Below are 15032 nucleotides of genomic sequence, written 5' to 3' on the forward strand. Positions count from 1 at the left end.
GGGGTCCACTGTAAGGCGACCGTGGCTCTAGGCCCCACTTCTCCCAGGAATCCTTTCCGATGCTCACTCCATTCCTGTGACAATCAGGCCAGGTGAGGCCCCTCAGGCTCCCACGGCCCCAGGTGTCCCTGAGTGAAGCAGGGTCACTGGACGGTAAGTGCCCAGTAGGTAGGGGCTATCCTTTGTTCCCACTACCTGGCAGGGGCCTGGCACAATGAGGAAGGGTCCCACAGCCAGCACAGGGTGAGGAAGCAAGCTGCTGCCCTAGGAGGCTGGCCCTCCCCTCCCACTGCTCCACATCCTTCCCCTGGGATTCGGCCGCGTGGCCAGCTGGGTGAGTGAAGCATGGAGACGCACAACACACTGTACAGAGGCTGCTGGCTGAGCTGAGGCCACAACCCAAGGAGACACACGGCCAGCAGGCTCTGGGGACACGAGCTGTACGTGAGCAAGTGCCTTGTGAGTGACATGACACCCTGCCTGTGCCCGAGTGTGGTCCCTGTGGCTGAGGAGCAGGGGCAGTGCACCAGGTCCTGCCCCTCAGTCAGGCCAGTGGACTCTGGGCTCCATCTGACCTCTACTCTCTAGCTGAGCCACTCAGCTTGCGCCACTGCTGTCCCCACCTGTCCAGCTGATTCAAGCCACAAGCACCTCCCTGCAGGTGCCCAGGCCCCCTCCAGTGCGAGCTTTGAAAAACATACCTCAGCTCAAGTCATTGCGCAGCCTAAAACCCCCAGTGGCCCCTCTGCGAGTGAGTGGTGGCCACGCTCGCCCAGGCCCCACGCCAACCCCGCCCCGGGGTTCTGTCAGCTCACTCCTTGCCAGCTGTCCTCAGGCCTCAAGGTGGGTCACCTCCTAGGCGAGGCCTCCCCGATCCGCTGGTCTAAAGCAGCCCCATTTTCGTTTCCAGGCAGGTCTGTTGTCACCCCAATCCCCCCGCCACTCGTGTCACATCTGGAATTCCAGCAGGTGTCTGAGTCACTGAGCCCAGACAGGGACCAACAAAGCCCAAAGAAGCACACACCAAACGGGCCGTGCCCTCGGCATCCACTCCCCTCTACCCTTCTCCCAACAGGGCCCCCCGCAAGTCCCCCATGTTAGGCTTCTGTGAGGGCCACATCTGACGTGGGGGTCTGGCTGCGCCAAAGCCAGGGAATGGCCAAGCACTCTGCCCATGGGTCCTGCCAGGATGGCTGCCCCCAAGGGGACCAGGTGAGCCCGCCAAGGAGGCCGGAGACGAGACTCACCTGTCCAGGCCGTGCCCAGGAAGCAGGAGAAACCATTCTATAAGGGATAATGATAAAGCAGTAACTGCGGTAACAACGGCATACATGCCCATCTAGCAGGAACTGTGCACGTCAACTCAGCTTTTCATCTCTACGACCCGAGACGCGTGCAGTATTGACAGCTCCACTTTACAGATGAGGAAATAGGCCCAGAAAGGAGGAGCACTTGCCTGGGGCCACCACAGAGCCAAAGATGACCTCACAATGAGGTGGGGTGAGGATGCAGAGCGTCCCAGGGAAGCCCACCTCGGCCACCCCCAAGCTGCAGCCCAGGCCTCAGAAGAGAGGGAAGTGGGAGAAACCGTCTGTGTTAATGGGAGCCAGGCACTGTAGCGGCTAGCTAGGACCCAGCGCGGTTTGAACTTTAACTGACCCACACAAAACTCTGAGGGAGTGCCCCTGTCCCACTGTACAGATGAGAAAACTGAGGCACCGAGGGGTTCACCCACCACGAGGTTCATCTTCCAGAGAGCAAGGGAATATTCTGGAAGGACTCTACCAAGCCAGTATGAAAACCTGTGATTAGAAAACCCCTACACTGGCAAATATGGACCCAGCAGACCAATGTGATGGTGAGGAGCACGAGAGGCCATGTGGATCGCATCCAGAACTCTGCCCCGCTCTGTCTCACTCCCTGTATTGACTAAGCGTCTGGGGCCCAGCCCTCTGCCAGGCTTGGGGTTATCAGGCCTGCTCGGGGGTGCAGACAAGAAATGGGCAATCCCCACACCGCAGAGGGGTGTGCCCAAGAGAGGGGGCATGGGAGCAGGGGAGGGGTGGAAGGCAGGCAGGTTGGGGAGGAGGGAGAACTCAGACCACAAAGGCCCTTATGGGGCACGTCCAGGAACCAAGACTTCCTGAGGGTGGAGGGGAACTTCCAGGGTGCTTTCAGCAAGGGGAGGGCGTGCTCAAATGGGCCCTTTAGAGGAACCTCACCACCTGCAGATGGGCAGGAAAACTGGTGCTGGCTGTCTTCCAGGCAAAGGTCAGGGTCAGGGGCACAGATTCTGGAGCTGAGCCACCTGGTTTGAACCCTGGCTCCATCACTTTCCCTGCCTATCTCGGACAAGTTACTCAGATGCTTTTTTTCTTTGGCTTCAGTATCCTCCTCTGAAAAATGGTACTAGCAATATCCTGCCTCACAGGTGTGGTCACTGGAGACAGTGCCTGGGCCGGCTGTGAAAGGTCAGCTTTTCTTTGCTGGTAAGAGGTGGCAGGCTAGCAGTGAGGGGTAGACACGGACATCCAGTTTACAAAGTCAGTTTAACAGACACATGACTATTCAGATCATCTATTTCATCTTAGGGCTTCCCTGGTGGCTCAGTGGTAAAGAGTATGATAAGGCTGTATGTTGTCTCTCTGCTTATTTAACTTCTATGCAGAGTACATCATGGGAAATGCCAGGCTTGACGAATCACAAGCTGGAAGGAAGATCGCTGGGAGAAATATCAACAACCTCAGATATGCAGATGATACCAGTCTAATGGAAGAAAGTGAAGAGGAACTAACGGGCCTCTTGATGAGAGTGAAAGAGGAGAGTGGCTTGAAACTCAATGTTCAAAAAACCAAGATCATGGCATCCGGTCCCATCACTTCATGGCAAATAGAATGGAAAAAAGTGGAAGCAGAGATTTTATTTTCTTGGGCTGCAAAATCACTGTGGATGGTGACTGCAGCCATGAAATTTAAAGACGCTTGCTCCTTGGAAGCAAAGCTATGACAAACCTAGACTGGATTAAAAAGCAGAGACATCACTTTGCCAACAAAGGTCCATATAATCAAAACTACAGTTTTCCAGTAGTCATGTATGGGTGTGAGAGTTAACACAAAGAAGGCTGAGCACTGAAGAACTGATGCTTTCGAACTGTGGTGCTGGAAAAGACTCTTGAGAGTCCCTTGAAGAGCAAGGAGATCAAATCAGTCAATCCTAAAGGAAATCAACCCTGAATATTCGTTGGAAGGACTGATGCTGAAGCTCCAATACTTTGACCACCTAATGTGAAGAGCCGACTCATGGGAAAAGACCCTGATGCTGGGAAAGATTGAAGGTAGGAGGAGGGGGATGGCAGAGGATGAGATGGTTAGACAGCATCAAACGGACATGAATTTGAGCAAACTCTGGGAGACAGTGTAGGACAGAGGAGCCTGGTGGGCTACAGTTCATGGGGTCACAAAGAGTTGGACACAACTCAGCGAGCAAACGATGGGAAATTTCATCTTAAGTCAGTTTTGGTACGTTGTATTTTTCAAAAACTTTGTCCATTTCAGCTAAGTTGTTCAATTACTGGGATAAAATTGTTTATGCCCCATTCTTTCAATGTCTGTAGCACCTGCAGTGGTATTTCCATTTTAGTTCCTAACACTGGTAATCTGTGTTCCTTTTCGCTTGATCAGTCTAAGTACAGGGGAGTTCTCAATTTTGTTGATGCTTTCCAGGAAACAGTTTTCGATTTTGTTCACTTTTCCTATTGCTTGCTTTCTTGCTCGTTAATTACGCTCTCATTCGGATTCCTCCCTTTCTTCTATATGACACCCCGCTCTTGTAAGTTCTTCAGGTCACTCATCTTGAACTCGTCTTCTTTTCCAACATGAGCACCGAAGCTAGATGTCTCACTCTGAACACTGCTTTGGCTGTACCCTATGAGATGCATTCTGTATGATGAATTCTTATTTCCACTTTAATTTTCTAGTGAAATCCTTTCAGAAGGAGAGTTAGGAGGTGGAAGCAAAGGGCTGGCCTGGGTGGGGAAGTGAGCAGTGGAAGATGGCTCCCCGGTCCTGGCCCGATCCCCGGGGCAGAAGCCAAGCTCCCCACTGAGGTGAAGGAAGGTTTGGAGCTGTGTTGGCTCGTTCTCACTCAGTGAGGGGGCTGTGGCTTCTGAGGTGGAGGGTATTGGCCCTGGATACACGGACCTGATGCTCACAGGGGAGGTTTTAGGCTGACAGGTGCTTGGCTTTGCTGCCCAAGTGGTAGGGGTTCAAACCAAGGGCTGGCTGAGTGCAAGAATGAGAAAGCCAACAAGAGTGGCAAGTGTGAGGAGACAGTGAACTTGGGAAAGACACCTTTCTGCCTCTGAAGCACACTGGACCAGTCTGAGGCCAACTGAGAAGGGCTGCATGAGAAAGATACGTGGTGCAAAAATAAAGTAGAATATCCCCCTGTTAATTTTCACACTGACTACATATTGAAATGATACTATTTAGAATATAGTTGTCCCTCGGTGTCCATGGGAGGTTGATTCCAGGCACATTGTTTACCGCTGAGCCATTGGGGAAGCCCCCCAGGAGCCCCCTACAGATACCAGAACTCCATGGATGCTCAAGTCCTTTATATAAAATGATGCAGCCCCAGTCAGCCCTCTATATCTGTGGATACACGGTGCTGATGGTATACAGAGTTAAAATATGTTAGGGCTAATTTTGACTCTTTATGTTTTTAATGTGGCTCCCATCATAGTCCCAGCAAAGAGAGCTAGTCTAAGCTTCTGCAGGGTTAGAACCTGCCTTTTAACAAGGCCCCTGGGACCCCTCCAGCAGTTTGGGTGGTGCCCCTCTCAGTCTCAAGCCCTCTAGTCCCACCCCCAGGATAGGCTTCATGTCCAGCCCCCCAGGCAGGAGCAGGTGGCTGGACACGGACATCACCTTCCTCAGACACCCCAGCTCCCGACCTGGTGAACTGCTAAGGATATTCTGTGGTCAGTGCAGCCTCTGGCTGGTGAAGGAGGGCCACCAGCTTCCCTGCCCAGCCAAGTGTCTCTACACACAGATGTAGGCCTGGCTCTTCTAATACATTAAGGGACTGTGTCACATTCCATGTCTGCCCCATCAGAGGCTCCCTGGGGCAGGGGTGATCTGCCTTGGTCAAGATGCATCGTGTGCCTGGTGCCTTAGGTGCTGACAAAGTCGTCGTGCAGTGAGTGGCTGGTCCAGGGGCCCATCCTCCCCAGGGTGTCCCCCCCGTGAAGGAGCAGAACTCATGGGGAGTGACTAGGCGCTCACCTGGGGAGCACCTCTGTGCTCAAGACAGCTGTGCACACACATGCAGGGAAGCCCTGTGCATGGCAGCCGACAAGCAATCTCCCCCTGGAAACCACCAGCCTGGACAGGTGTCCCAGGTGGACGCTGAAGGTGGCGTGCGATCCCCTTAAAGGGCTGGGAACCTGCGGACTCAGCGGGGTCACCCGTGCTCATGGCCCTCCCCACCCACTGGGTGGATCCCAAGGGGTCCTGTTTAGTAGGTAGGTTCCATCTCTGTGTTGCTTTTGGACAGACCACCTGGTCACCCCTTACTCAACCTGACAGTAAAACCACAACAGCCAACACACAGCAAAGGATTAATAGTGACCAGGCATCGCATCAGGGGCTCCTGTACAGAAGGCACATGTCCCCTCCCCATGGCCCAGTCTGCAGAAGAGGAGGTGGGCCGCAGGGTCCAGAAAGGCCCCAGTAGAGCACTGTACCCAGGCTCCAGTCTCCATCCAAGGGCTCCCTGGGGCAGCACAGGGCCTACCCTAGACCCCCAAGGCATACCCCCCTCCAAAGACTCCAACTCTGCCCATCGGGCCAGGCTGCCCCATTCTCCCCACAACGAGGTGGGCCACATCGCACACCCTTGGCTTCAGGGCCAGGACAATTGCCAGGGCCCAAACCTCTGCCACCAGGCCATGCAAAGCCCACACAGCTGTGTCCTCTGGCCAGCAAGGTGAGTCATCAAATTAGAATTAGCCACCAATGTTTGAAAAAATCCACTGAATCCACAGAAAAACCCAGGTTTCCCATTGTTCTCAGAAACACTGATCTGGTCACACTGGACCACCTGTATTTTTTCATGCACATGGGTCCCCCAGGACACGACGCATGTGATCCAGTCCCCTCTATGGCCAGTGCACACCCCTCAGGGTCCTGGCACTTTGACCTGAGGCCAGCTGTGGCCACAGAGAGTCATGTTGGGGTTAAAGAGCCCTGCTAAGTCCAGATGGAACCCAAGTCCTTTCTTCGGCAGTGATCACACAAGGAACAGCCCCACCCCAACTCACCATGGAGTTCACCCACAGCGGGGTGGGCTCAGCCCTCTTCCCCGCCCCTCTCCTGCCATCAGAGATGCTGCCCCCAAGAGCTGTGTTTCCCCAACTAAGTGGCACCCATGTACTGCAGCCAACATTCCCAGAGCACAAAGGCCTAGAAAGGTGGTGACCAACTGTCCAGTCCTGGCCTGCCCCGCCTGAGACATGCCCAGACAAGAGCACGCACAGGGCCTGGAGGCAGAGATGCTCAGACTGCATCTGGGTTGAGAGTTCAGGGCAGTGGGAGGGAGAGGGTGGCCTTGCCACCCTCTGTGCACAACACCGGGATAGTGGCACTACGTGGGAGTCAATGACAAGATTTGAGAAGCACCTTCAGTGGCATCGAGAAAAAGACCCCTTCCACAGCTGGGGCTCCAAGAAACAGGACAGGAGGAGCGGTCCATTAAGTAGGCTGCCAGGAGGGCGTGGAGGGTCATTACGGTGAGCTGATGCCCCCAGGCCCACACCATGTGGCACAGTGAGCCATGTCCGGGCCAGACGCCCCCCTGCCTGGGCACCCTCTCCCCTGGCTGCTCTCCTGCAACTCAGCTGAAATGGAATAAACGAGAGGCAAGTCCAGATGTGCAGAAAACCACTTGTTAGAATAAATCACTTTCCATACGACACAAACTGTTAAATTACAAACACTGATGCTATTATAAAAATAATGGCACAGCACTTTTTATTTTCTTTAATCAGAAAAATAAGCCCCATGTTTCTGGGAGGGAGACCAGGTATCTGCAGGCCCTGCTCTGGGTGTCAGGACCCCGGAGTGTCAGGGTCTTCACGACCAAGCAGGGAGGAAGGCTTGGGCCTGGAAACCAGGGTGGGGTGGGGTGGGGGTGCGGTGTGTGTGTCTGTGGCCTCCGTGAACCAGGTCAGTACTAGAAGTGACCATCACAGCCGGGTAAGACGGGCGCACAAAGCAGAGCCCTGGTGGCCGATGCTGCTCTCCCACCTGTGCCGGGACTCCAGGGGCAAGGGGTGGATGACCCTTGAGTGCAGATGTGGGTCTGGTAGCAGGGTGGGGGTGCAGCAGAGAAAGCCTTGTAGTGTGAGGTCTGTCTTGACGGGGGACATCCTGGGGGGCCGGGGAGCCAGAAAGCTGTAGGGGACAAGTGGGAGGCTGGGAGCAGACATTCTGGGAATGGCCTTGGGCCCTGCAAGCTTTCTTGGTCCAAAGCTGGGGAAGCGGGTGGGAGACTGCCCTCCGCCTCACTGCCCAGCCATCAGGGTGGAAACAGACTCCCAAGGGGACCCTCCTTGGCACCAGCAGACCCACTCAACCATGGACGGCCCTGAGCATCCTTCAGGTCCTCTCTCCACAGTCACAGGACCCTGGAGCTGGACAAACGTGACCCTCTGCCAGAGGGCAGGCAAGTAAGGGCCCAGGCCAGGCTCTGGTTGTGCCCACATTCTGCCTGGTGAGGGGCGTAGGGAATGCACACTGGCCAGATGGAGAGGGGCTCAAGGAGAGCAAGGCCTACAGCTGGCACACCTCCCAAAATCTCACACACAGACACACACTCTCTCTCTCTCTTTCCATGGACACGCGCATACTTGCAGACCACACGCTGTGTACATGTACACACAAACTCTCTCTCTCAACAGTACACCTGGGCATGGAACTTCAACACTGAAGGACACGTGGGCACTTTAGAGGCACAGAGAGATGCTGAAGGACCGCCCCCCAACCCCAAGCCTGAGCCCTTGGGGGTAGCTGTGTTCCCTCTCCTGGGGGCGTGCATGTCACAACGCAGTGGGCACAGTGGGGGTGAGCCTGTGGAAGGTGGGAAGGTGCTGAGGTCATCTCCTCTCTTCCTGACGCAGGGGGGCCTCAGATTGGTGGTGGCCCTGCAGGGGGCTCCCGCCTCTGCTGAGCCTCAGCTTCCAACCGCAAACAGCCTGGCCTGTTTGGAGAAGGCCTCTGACCAGTCTGACAACACGTCTCAGGCTGCAGGGTGAGGGGGCCCTTGGCCTGGCTCAGCAGAGCCACACCTGGGGTGGTCTGGGAGAACGGGCGTCAGGCTCCAGGGCTCACGGACGGGGCCTGGCGGGCCACCGCAGGGGTGGAGGATCGAGTCCGTCGTGACCTCAGGGGCTGGCAGGGTTGGCCTGGGGCCAGGAGGGAGAGCTGGGGCTGATGGGCCCGCGCCAGGTTCAGCAGGGACTGCCGTGGCTGGCTCGGGGGCCCCAGGAGAGGCCGCCGGGGTGGAGTTGGCCGACCCAGGAGTGAAGGGCGCTCAGGTAAGGGGAGTAACGGCTGGGGCTTGCAGGGCTGGCTTGGGCCCAAAAGTGACCGCAGGGGCTGGCAGGGCTGTTCTGGGCCCAAGAGTGGCCGCTTTCGTCGGCAGGGCTGTTCTGGGCCCAAGAGTGGCCGCTTGGGTGGGTGAGGCTGTTCTGGGTCCATGAGTGGCCGCTTTTGTTGGCATGGTTGTCCAGGGCCCAGCAGTGAAGGTTTGGGGGGGCCAGGCTGCTCTGGGGCTTCAACTAACTGCTGGGGCTGATTGAGACCAAGCAGTGACCGCCGGGGGCGGCTGGGCTGGCCCAGGAGGGATCTTCGGGGCTGGCATGGGGCTAGGAATGCCCGCCGGGGGCAGCAGCACTGGCCTGAGGGTGAGCTGGTGGGCCGGCGACGTGGACGCAGCATGAGGAGCGACTGAGGGGGCTGACACCGCTGGCACTGGGCTAGCAGTGACCGAAGGGGCCGGCACCGCTGTCCTGAGGATGCCCTGCTGGGCTGGCCACGGAAACACGGGCCCACCCACGACCTCACGGGCCAGCAGCGGTGCCAGAGGGCCAGCAGGGACCGGCAGACGTGGCATGGGACCAGGATGGACCGCAGAGGCCGGCAGCGGTGCCACGGGGCCAGGATGGACCGTAGGGGTCGACAGAGGTAACACGGGGCCAGGATGGACCGTAGGGGCCGGCAGCGCTGCCACGGGGCCAGGAGGGAGCGCAGGCGCCGGAAGCGCTGCCTGGGGGCTAGTGCCCAACGCGGCTGGTGGGGCTGAGCTGGGAGTGACCGCTGGGGCCGGCAGGGCTGATCTGGGGCTGGAAGCAGCTGCTGGGGCCGGCAGGGCTGACCTGGGCCCAGAAGTGACCGCCGGGGCTGGCAGGGCTGTCTTGGGCCCAGAAGTGACCGCTGGGGCCAGCTGCGCTGACCCGGGAGTGGCCGCTGGGGCTGGCAGGGCTGCCCGGGGTCCGGGGAAGCCCGACGGGGCTGGCAGCGCTGACACGGGGCTGGGAGTGACCCCTGGGGCTGGCTGGGCTGGAGCTGCTGCTGGCGCTGGGCCGGGCCGTTCTGGTCCCAGTGGTTGGCTGGGAGCGGCCCCCCTTCTGGGGAGCACACCTGCATGGAAGAAAGAGCACGTGTCCACCTGGGCAGGTGTGTCTGTAGACCCCCCATCCAGCCCGGGTCCCTGAGACATGCTGCCCCCTCACCAGCATTCCAATCCCCAAGGGAGTTGAAAGTGGAGAGTGAAACACCAAGAAGAACCCCCTCTCTGAACAGAAGGCGCAAACCAGTGAGTCCCTGAGAGGAAAGCAGCTGCAGTGCTGAGCCGACACCTAGGACAGAACCCTGTGCTCTGGGAGATAAGCCCCTGGCCCCAGTCTCCCTGCCCCATGCCAGCTGGGCTCTGGGTGACAGCAAGGATCACCCCCCACTGAGGGCCTGCTCTCAGCGGGGCTGCTCCTTGCGCCTGGGCCACCAAACAAGTGATGTGACTCCCCCCATCTTGCAGACACTGCACTTCGCCTAAGTTTAGCACATGGAGAGCACGGAGCAATGAGCCTGGACCCCACGCATTACAGACACGCTGGACACCCCGTAGTCGGCGGAGCCTGACAGACGCAATGAGGAAACGGGGCCAGCCTATCAGCGGTGCACCCTCCCGTCCCGCCTGAGCCGAGACACCCCCGCCCCCAGTTCCTGGCCTGGCATGGCCTCTGGCTGTGACCCACCCGAGGTGCCTCTTGCCTCTATTCAGGACCCTCAGACTTCCAGCGGACGGGTGCCCCTGGCCCCAGTCCACGTGTGCCCCATACCTCACCCCCGACAACGATGGAGCACGTTGCCAGGGAGGCCCAGCTGCCGATGGGTGGTGTCCAGGTGCTGGTGTGGCCCCAAGGCTGCCCGGGGGCAGAAGGCACAGAGCCCATGGCTCTGAGTGGGAGGGGCCCGGGGCTCACCTGCTTGGTGGGCTGCAGAGGGACCTTCTTCTTCCCTCGGTCACAGGGGGTCTCCAGGTCCTGCTCAGAGCTGCCTGCCTCCAGGGGCCGCCCGTTCTCACTTGGCTCTGCAGATGGGCAGTTTTCTGCCTCCCGGGGCTTCTTGACAAGGCGACGTTCCCACTTCTCCTTCCGCTCGTGTGGCTTCAGGGCCATGTCCTTCTGCGGGATGAGGAGGAACAAAGCCAGTTAATCGGTGGTGACACATGGAGTGTTAGCTATCCCACCTGTGGCACCATGAGAGACTATGCTGTGCCAAAGGTGGGGCCCTGTGCACGTGCCAGTGCCCACCTGAGGGGCCGCAGCCCATGCCGCCCTCCACAGCGGGCTGTCAGCCTACCACTCTAAGCTTGCAAAGAAGCCTCCCATCCTGGGAGGGCCGCGTGAGGGGAGTGAAGGGAGATGAAGGGACGGGTAGTGCATACATGGGTCAGATGAGTATGGGCGGGCCTGTCAGGACTAGGGGTTTGGGGAGTATGACTGGGGTGTTTCCCAAGGAGCCCAGCCAGTAACAGGGTGCCCTGATCCTTGGCCCAGTGTGACGTCTCAACCAAGCTCACAGGAAGCAGGCACTGAGACTGGTGGCTGTGCTGGCCTCTGTGAGACATGGCCCGTCCTGGGACTGGCCCTCAGATTCCCAGTCTGAAACCAGGGTGAGCCCTGGGATGAGGGCCATTAGCACAGTAGCTGGCCAAAGGCAGAGATGGTGCAACTCCAGCTGCCTCCTCCTCTGGTCCTGAGCCACCTGTGGGTCTATCAGCCCAAATCCCCTGCAGCTTGGCATCCTGACCGGATGGGAACCGTCCTGGGAAAGCAGTCTCCATCTCAGCCAGGTGTGCAGGGCTTCAGCGACCCCAGATCCAGCCCTAGAGCAGAGATGTGGGCCAGCCCTGCTCACAGCTGTACCTAGCACCCAGAGCTGAGCCTGATGCACAGTGGGTGTTTAACAAGCATGTGTTACCCTAATGCTGACAACGACAATGTGGTCTCCCATCCCATCAAGCCTCTGCACTGCCTGCACAGCTCCAACTATGCAGAGGTCTGGATGCCCCGCTCCCCCAGTCCCCAACACACACAGCCCTGCCCATGTGCCCAGAACCCAGGAGGACCTGGCATTGATATGTACTGAGCAGGTGAGGTGCCTCTCGCTGGCATCCACGGGGAAGCTGGAGGCAGCTCCAGCACCACGGGGCTGCGTAAGAGAGAGGTAAGGAAACGCCAACAAGGGACTCAGCAGACTCCAAGAGCATCTGTCCAGGGAAGAGACAAGGAGGAAAGCCTGAATGAGCGCAACGGTGACTTTATCCCACGGCCCTGCAAGAAGTGTCCCCAGGCACTTAAGCGGATGGCAGGAAGAACGAAATCCCAGTCTGCTCTGGTCCCCTGGACAGAAGACAGGAAACAGGAGGTGCTGTGCTTGCGGGTGGGGTCCTCCAACTCAAGGTCCGCAGCCACCTCAAGAAGACTCCCCACGTCCCTCTTCCCACCCAGTGAGCAGGGCCCACACTTTCCAGAATTCACCAGGGGCGCCGATGAGGCCAACCAGACTGGGAGTTGTCCCTCCAGGCACCCTGACTGCCCTGTCCGGTGTGGCCTGTGGCCTGGCCTGGGAGCAACCACATCCAACTGCAGGCTGACTGACCACCCCGCTCCGCGGCTGCACACGGCAGTGGTGACAGATCCCTCCCCTCTCCCAGGCCCAAACCCACAGGCACGCAGACCTGGAGCTTAAGCAGGATGTGGGGAGTGAAATGCCATCCATAGCCTCTCAAGAGGAAGCATGTCGCACCCTGTGACGCCTGCCCCCTCACCAAGCGCTCGCACGCTCACCTTTCTGCACGCCCCTGCCCTATCCTCAATGTCAACTCAGAAGTACCAGGAAGAGACAGGGATGGTGTCCCAGTGGGGATGGGGGCTCCTAAAGGTCAGCTGAGCTGTGGGGGCCACAGGTGGGGCACCTGTCCTGGGACATCCGTGAGGTCAGACACCATGCCACACAGCAGTCCTGCCAGCCTGGAACTCAGGTCCCCACTGATGACCTGCCAGGCCCACAGTTGTGGATCTGACCAAAGTTCCACAGGCAGATTCTGCCTGAGCAGCAAGGGGGACCCAGACTTGCTGGGTGCAGAACAGCCCTTTCCCACACTCACACTCTGGGCTATCGGACCCCAGAGACACCCACAGATCACCTGCACTTTTGCAGCCACCTCTGGAACCCCCCAGGGCACCAGCTTGTCTCAGTCAGAAGGGGCTGCTCCCCACCTCATGCCCTGCCGACAAGAGTCCCTGCTGATCCCAGGACTCTCCGCGCCTGCCCCTCCCATAGGAATCAGGCCAACTCATTACAGTGGCAGTGAGCGCCAACTGTATGCCAGCTCGGCTCCAGGCACCTGGGATCAGATCAGGAGGGAGTGGGCCCATCAGGCAAGTTGTCACGACTCCCAAAAAGAGGGAAGGCTAATGCAGACAAGCAAGTGGAAGGGAAGGAGCCACTTCAGAGGTGCATGCCTGTCTCCTGGGGATGTGAGGGAGGCCAAAGGAGGCTCTGACGTCTGACAGCAGTTAGCAGCTGGCCCTGCATATGGCCACGGGCTTCCCTGGGGAACAACACTGAAGCTGTGCCTCCACCAACAGAAAGCATTGGTGAACACAGCAGCTTGCTTCCCACACGCAGGGTACTCAATACATATGGACTCCTGGTGTGCCCATGACACATGAATGCCAACCCCTTTACAGACAGAGGCCAAGGCCCAGAGAAGTCCAGAGAGATTCCTGGTCACTCAACTGTTCCCACCCAGGCCCTGGAAAACAGCGAGGCCCCCGGAACCCCCACCTGTCCACTGGCGCCAGGCTGCAGGTCTGTCCCCTCAGAACCTCATTGACCACCCATGGGTCCCCGCCTCCCCCCAGCCTCCCATCCGAAGGTGGAAAAGGCCGTAACCCCACTCAGAAGGCTTCCTCAGGGGAGGGAGAGGCTTCTGTCCCACGTAGGTCTTTGGCAGATGGGACTGGGCTGGCCCACATGCACGGAGCCGCCTGCCACACTCAGTCTACAGACGGAAATGCAGGCTTGTTCACATACCTTCCCATCTGACCGAGCACCTGTGACCAGGCTGACGCGGCACTCGCCAACGCAGAAGGCATGGGCAGACACCACCTAATGGGCCCACAGATATAAGTGGGCCCACAGATATAAGGAGACGGGGCTTTGAGGAATCTCCCCCCCAACCCCCCCACACATAGGCGTGCACACACTCAGACCCCGCAGCCTGGACAGGAGTCTGGGGCGGAGTCTCCGCGCAGGACACTGCAGCTGCACTGACCAGGCCCCTGGGCCCAATCTCCCATCCTTTGGAGCCCCGCTCCTACCCAACACAGGCACTGTGACTTTCTTGTTGCCACACGAAGTGGCAAGCTTTCTCTCCCCACCTTCCCGTGGACCATTTCATCCTGGAAAGAGTAAGCCTCCTGCCCCTGTGTGTCCTGATCCTGAGGTGCGCACCTCACGCGTCACTGTGGGCTGAGCTCTCACAGGGAGGAAGGAGCAAGTACCCACCTCAGGGCCTTCTTAGGGCCATCCAAGGCCACTTTTGACCTACATGGCCAAAGTCACAAAGGCTGTTTCCGGTCCAGGGGATAACCTCTGAGCTGTCACGTCTGAGCCCCAGAAACAGAAGAGGGCTGTCTGTGATGGAAGTCTGAGCAAAGGGAGAGAATGTGTGGACAGTCCACCACTAACCATGAAACCTGTAGGGGCAACCTGCCCTAAGGGGTCACATGGCGGGGGCAGGGATCTGTCTTTCTAACAATCATTTGTGAACCAAGGAGACAAAATGGGCTGGACAGACAGGGAAGGGAAGCAAGCATGGGAGTGACTTATGTGGTGGGCGCTGCAGATAGAACCTCCTCCAGGACCCCACCCCCTCCGGGCCGGGACCCCTCCCTCCCTCTGCCACTAGCCCCAGCCCCTCTGCAAGTTCTGGCAGGGCCTCAGGAAAACTCTAGGTCATCTCTCCAGACACATAGGGCCACTGCATCATTCACGTGGTAAAAAAGACACACGTCAATCACGAATTGTTCTAACTTGTCACTTTTTCTGCTATTTTTCTTTAAAAAACAACTAGACTGTCAGGAAACTTGAAACACCCGTGCCTCTCTCCCCAGGACTGGACTCAGTCCAGTTCCATCCCAGCCACAGCCCATGGTGGCACGTGGGTCCCCAGGACAGGACCTTCTGCGTCTGGAAGGAGTGGGGGAGCAGGAAAGCCACCTGCCCTGGCCAAGCTGCCATGCGCCTGGCGTGGGCCCTGTGCAGACGCTCCCTGGCTTCCACAGGCGGGCGGCCTCGTGCCACACACGTCCTGGCTCTAAGAGAGGCCCACAGCATTTCCCGCCTGAAGGTTCGAGAGGATGAACTCTAAGCCAACGGCCCCACCAGTTTCCTCTCCTG

General features: G+C 58.4%; 1 protein-coding gene across 23 annotated transcripts in view; it reads right to left on the reverse strand.

The window, feature by feature from the left end:
- The window catches only part of FBRSL1 (fibrosin like 1), an 84362-nt gene that overhangs the window by 57534 nt on the left and 11796 nt on the right, over positions 1-15032 (reverse strand). For 21 of the 23 annotated variants that reach the window (XM_024977639.2, XM_059876299.1, XM_024977643.2 and 18 more), the window contains exon 2: positions 10544-10744. In XM_024977639.2, coding sequence (XP_024833407.1) covers positions 10544-10744 — 201 coding nt within the window. Of the gene's footprint in view, positions 1-1247; positions 1390-6924; positions 9702-10543; positions 10745-15032 lie in introns of those variants that run through there. The other 2 variants (XM_059876298.1, XM_059876297.1) reach the window with 2 other exon arrangements.

The sequence above is a fragment of the Bos taurus genome, chromosome 17, assembly GCF_002263795.3.
Source record: "Bos taurus isolate L1 Dominette 01449 registration number 42190680 breed Hereford chromosome 17, ARS-UCD2.0, whole genome shotgun sequence".
Taxonomy (NCBI): Eukaryota; Metazoa; Chordata; class Mammalia; order Artiodactyla; family Bovidae; genus Bos; species Bos taurus.